The 5000-nt window shown below is 51.0% G+C and overlaps 1 protein-coding gene across 1 annotated transcript in view; it reads left to right on the top strand.

The window, feature by feature from the left end:
• LOC110517093 (multiple PDZ domain protein) overlaps positions 1 to 5000 on the top strand; it is a 135084-nt gene that overhangs the window by 43884 nt on the left and 86200 nt on the right. The window contains exon 12 of the mRNA XM_090209962.1: positions 522 to 602. Within this exon, the coding sequence (XP_090066088.1) occupies positions 522 to 602 (81 nt within the window). The remainder of the gene's footprint in view (positions 1 to 521; positions 603 to 5000) is intronic.

Genomic DNA, 5000 nt, shown 5'->3' with positions numbered 1-5000 from the left:
CCTTTTCACATCAACAGAGGTCAACTATTAATGGAGTCCTTTTCACATCAACAGAGGTCAACTATTAATAGTCATTTTCACTTCAACAGAGGTCAACTATTAATGGAGTCCTTTTCACATCAACAGAGGTCAACTATTAATAGTCATTTTCACATCAACAGAGGTCAACTATTAATGGAGTCCTTTTCACATCAACAGAGGTCACAAAAGTGCTTAAAGATGTTTACACCAGACCATAAACCCACAGAGACGCACAGAGACGTCAATTCGACATCTATTCCACGTTGATGCAACGTTGTCATTTCATTGAAAACCAACGTTGATTCAACCAGTGTGTGTCTAGTGGGATTACATCTACTTTGCTGTCTTCATACACAAGTTACATACGTACATTGTTAACTCTCTCTGTGTGTGTGTGTGTACGTGCGTGCGTGCGTCTGTGCGTGTGTGTGTGTGGTGTGTACTGTATGTGTGTGTGTGTGTGTGTGTGTGTGTGTGTGTGTGTGTGTGTGTTTGGGCCACAGGAAAACAAATGTCTCTGCGTGAGATGTCCAGAAGAGCCAGTATGATGTACTCTGAACAACGACTAGACGCCAGAACCGGTACATATTATGCACGAGTATCTGTGTGTGTGTGTGTGTGTGTGTGTGTGTGTGTGTGCGTGTGTGTGTGTATGTGTGTGTGTGTGTGACATATTTGTATGCGTGCTCACTCCTATTCTTAGTCCTCTGCAGTCAAATGTTCAGTCAACTCATTCAGCTGATTTCAGATCATTTCTTGACCTCCCTTTGGTTTATATTGAGCTGTTGAGTTCTTTACAGGAGTTTACTGTAAATCAACTCTGATTACTGGAAAGGCTGTTAGAGGTAGTTCTCTACAGGAGGTTACTGTAAATCAACTGGAAGGCTGTTAAAGGTAGTTCTTTACAGGAGGTTACTGTAAATCAACTCTGATTACTGGAAGGCTGTTAGAGGTAGTTCTTTACAGGAGGTTACTGTAAATCAACTCTGATTACTGGAAAGGCTGTTAGAGGTAGTTCTCTACAGGAGGTTACTGTAAATCAACTGGAAGGCTTACTGTAAATCAACGGAGGTTACTGTAAATCAACGGACCCTGTAGATAGGTGCGCCCTCGACAAGGATGGGGGGGGGGGGGGGGAAGACGAGCGGGGGCGCGAAGAACGGGCTTAACACAGGAGACATGGAAGACCGGGTGGACGCGACGAAGATATCGCGGAAGAAGAAGTCGCACTGCGACAGGATTAATGACCTGAGAGATACGGAATGGACCAATGAACCGCGGGGTCAACTTGCGAGAAGCCGTCTTAAGGGGAAGGTTCTGAGTGGAGAGCCAAACTCTCTGACCGCGACAATATCTAGGGCTCTTCGTTCTACGCTTATTAGCAGCTCTCACAGTCTGCGCCCTATAACGGCAAAGTGCAGACCTGACCCTCTTCCAGGTGCGCTCGCAACGTTGGACAAAAGCCTGAGCGGAGGGGACGCTGGACTCGGCGAACTGAGATGAGAACAACGGAGGCTGGTACCCGAGGCTACTCTGAAAAGGAGATAGCCCGGTCGCAGACGAAGGAAGCGAGTTGTGGGCGTATTCTGCCCAGGGGAGCTGTTCTGACCAAGACGCAGGGTTGCGAAAAGAAAGACTGCGTAAGATGCGACCAATAGTCTGATTGGCCCGTTCTGCTTGACCGTTAGACTGGGGGTGAAAGCCGGAAGAGAGACTGACGGAAGCCCCAATCAAACGGCAAAACTCCCTCCAAAATTGAGACGTGAATTGCGGACCTCTGTCCGAAACAACGTCTGACGGAAGGCCATGAATTCTGAAAACATTCTCGATGATGATTTGTGCCGTCTCTTTAGCAGAAGGAAGCTTAGCAAGGGGAATGAAATGAGCCGCCTTAGAGAACCTATCGACAACCGTAAGAATAACAGTCTTCCCCGCTGACGAAGGCAGTCCGGTGACAAAATCTAAGGCGATGTGAGACCACGGTCGAGAGGGAATAGGAAGCGGCCTGAGACGGCCGGCAGGAGGAGAGTTACCGGACTTAGTCTGCGCGCAGACCGAACAAGCAGCCACGAAACGACGCGTGTCATGCTCCCGGGTGGGCCACCAGAAACGCTGGCGAATGGAAGCAAGCGTACCCCGAACGCCAGGGTGGCCGGCTAACTTGGCAGAGTGAGCCCACTGAAGAACGGCCAGACGAGTAGGAACGGGAACGAAAAGAAGGTTCCTAGGACAAGCGCGCGGCGACGGAGTTTGAGTGAGTGCTTGCTTTACCTGCCTCTCAATTCCCCAGACAGTCAACCCGACAACACGCCCCTCAGGGAGAATCCCCTCGGGGTCAGTGGAGGCTACTGAAGAACTGAAGAGACGAGACAAGGCATCAGGCTTGGTGTTCTTAGAGCCCGGACGATAAGAAATCACGAACTCGAAACGAGCGAAAAACAGCGCCCAACGCGCCTGACGCGCATTAAGTCGTTTGGCAGAACGGATGTACTCAAGGTTCCTATGGTCAGTCCAAACGACAAAAGGAACGGTCGCCCCCTCCAACCACTGTCGCCATTCGCCTAGGGCTAACCGGATGGCGAGCAGTTCGCGGTTACCCACATCATAGTTACGTTCCGACGGCGACAGGCGATGAGAAAAATACGCGCATGGGTGGACCTTGTCGTCAGAGAGGGAGCGCTGAGAAAGGATGGCTCCCACTCCCACCTCTGACGCGTCAACCTCGACAACGAACTGTCTAGAGACGTCAGGTGTAACAAGGATAGGAGCGGATGTAAAACGATTCTTGAGGAGATCAAAAGCTCCCTGGGCGGAAACGGACCACTTAAAGCACGTCTTGACAGAAGTAAGGGCTGTGAGAGGAGCTGCCACCTGACCGAAATTACGGATGAAACGACGATAGAAGTTCGCGAAGCCGAGAAAGCGCTGCAGCTCGACGCGTGACTTAGGGACGGGCCAATCAATGACAGCTTGGACCTTAGCGGGATCCATCTTAATGCCTTCAGCGGAAATAACAGAACCGAGAAATGTGACGGAGGAGGCATGAAAAGTGCACTTCTCAGCCTTCACAAAAAGACAATTCTCTAAAAGGCGCTGGAGGACACGTCGAACGTGCTGAACATGAATCTGGAGTGACGGTGAAAAAATCAGGATATCGTCAAGGTAAACGAAAACAAAGATGTTCAGCATGTCTCTCAGGACATCATTGACTAATGCCTGAAAGACAGCTGGAGCGTTAGCGAGGCCGAAAGGAAGAACCCGGTATTCAAAGTGCCCTAACGGAGTGTTAAACGCCGTCTTCCACTCGTCCCCCTCCCTGATGCGCACGAGATGGTAAGCGTTACGAAGGTCCAACTTAGTGAAAAACCTGGCTCCCTGCAGGATCTCGAAGGCTGAAGACATAAGAGGAAGCGGATAACGATTCTTCACTGTTATGTCATTCAGCCCTCGATAATCTATGCAGGGGCGCAGAGACCCGTCCTTCTTCTTGACAAAAAAAAACCCCGCTCCGGCGGGAGAGGAGGAGGGGACTATGGTACCGGCGTCAAGAGCTACAGACAAATAATCTTCGAGAGCCTTACGTTCGGGAGCCGACAGAGAGTATAGTCTACCCCGGGGGGGGGTGGTTCCCGGAAGGAGATCAATACTACAATCATACGACCGGTGTGGAGGAAGAGAGGTGGCCCTGGACCGACTGAACACCGTGCGCAGATCGTGATATTCCTCCGGCACCCCTGTCAAATCACCAGGCTCCTCCTGTGAAGAAGAGACAGAGGAAACAGGAGGGATAGCAGACATTAAACATTTCACATGACAAGAGACGTTCCAGGAGAGGATAGAATTACTAGACCAATTAATGGAAGGATTATGACAAACTAGCCAGGGATGGCCCAAAACAACAGGTGTAAAAGGTGAACGAAAAATTAAAAAAGAAATGGTTTCACTATGATTACCAGAAACAGTGAGGGTTAAAGGTAGCGTCTCACGCTGAATCCTGGGGAGAGGACTACCATCCAGGGCGAACAAGGCCGTGGGCTCCTTTAACTGTCTGAGAGGAATGTCATGTTCCCGAGCCCAGGTCTCGTCCATAAAACAGCCCTCCGCCCCAGAGTCTATTAAGGCACTGCAGGAAGCTGACGAACCGGTCCAGCGTAGATGGACCGACAAGGTAGTGCAGGATCTTGAAGGAGAGACAGGAGTAGTAGCGCTCACCAGTAGCCCTCCGCTTACTGACGAGCTCTGGCCTTTTACTGGACATGAAGTGACAAAATGACCAGCGGAACCGCAATAGAGACAGAGGCGGTTGGTGATTCTCCGTTCCCTCTCCTTAGTCGAGATGCGGATACCTCCCAGCTGCATGGGCTCAGCACCCGAGCCGGCAGAGGAAGATGGTAGTGATGCGGAGAGGGAGGCGACGGAGAGCGCGAGCTCCTTTCCACGAGCTCGGTGACGAAGATCAACCCGTCGCTCAATGCGAATAGCGAGTTCAATCAAGGAATCCACGCTGGAAGGAACCTCCCGGGAGAGAATCTCATCCTTTACCTCTGCGCGGAAACCCTCCAGAAGACGAGCGAGCAAGGCCGGCTCGTTCCAGCCACTGGAGACAGCAAGAGTGCGAAACTCAATAGAGTAGTCTGTTATGGATCGATTGCCTTGACATAGGGAAGACAGGGCCCTGGAAGCCTCCTCCCCAAAAACAGATCGATCAAAAACCCGTATCATCTCCTCCTTAAAGTCTTGATACTGGTTAGTACACTCAGCCCTTGCCTCCCAGATTGCCGTGCCCCACTCACGAGCCCGTCCAATAAGGAGAGATATGACGTAGGCGACACGAGCAGTGCTCCTGGAGTAAGTGTTGGGCTGGAGAGAAAACACAATATCACACTGGGTGAGGAACGAGCGGCATTCAGTGGGCTCCCCAGAGTAACACGGCGGGTTATTGATTCTGGGCTCCGGAGATTCGAAAGCCCTGGAAGTGG

The sequence above is a fragment of the Oncorhynchus mykiss genome, chromosome 19, assembly GCF_057628025.1.
Source record: "Oncorhynchus mykiss isolate SJ-2025 chromosome 19, ASM5762802v1, whole genome shotgun sequence".
Taxonomy (NCBI): Eukaryota; Metazoa; Chordata; class Actinopteri; order Salmoniformes; family Salmonidae; genus Oncorhynchus; species Oncorhynchus mykiss.
Note: the sequence above shows the minus strand (reverse complement) of the source record. Positions and strands in the feature narration are given on the sequence as shown.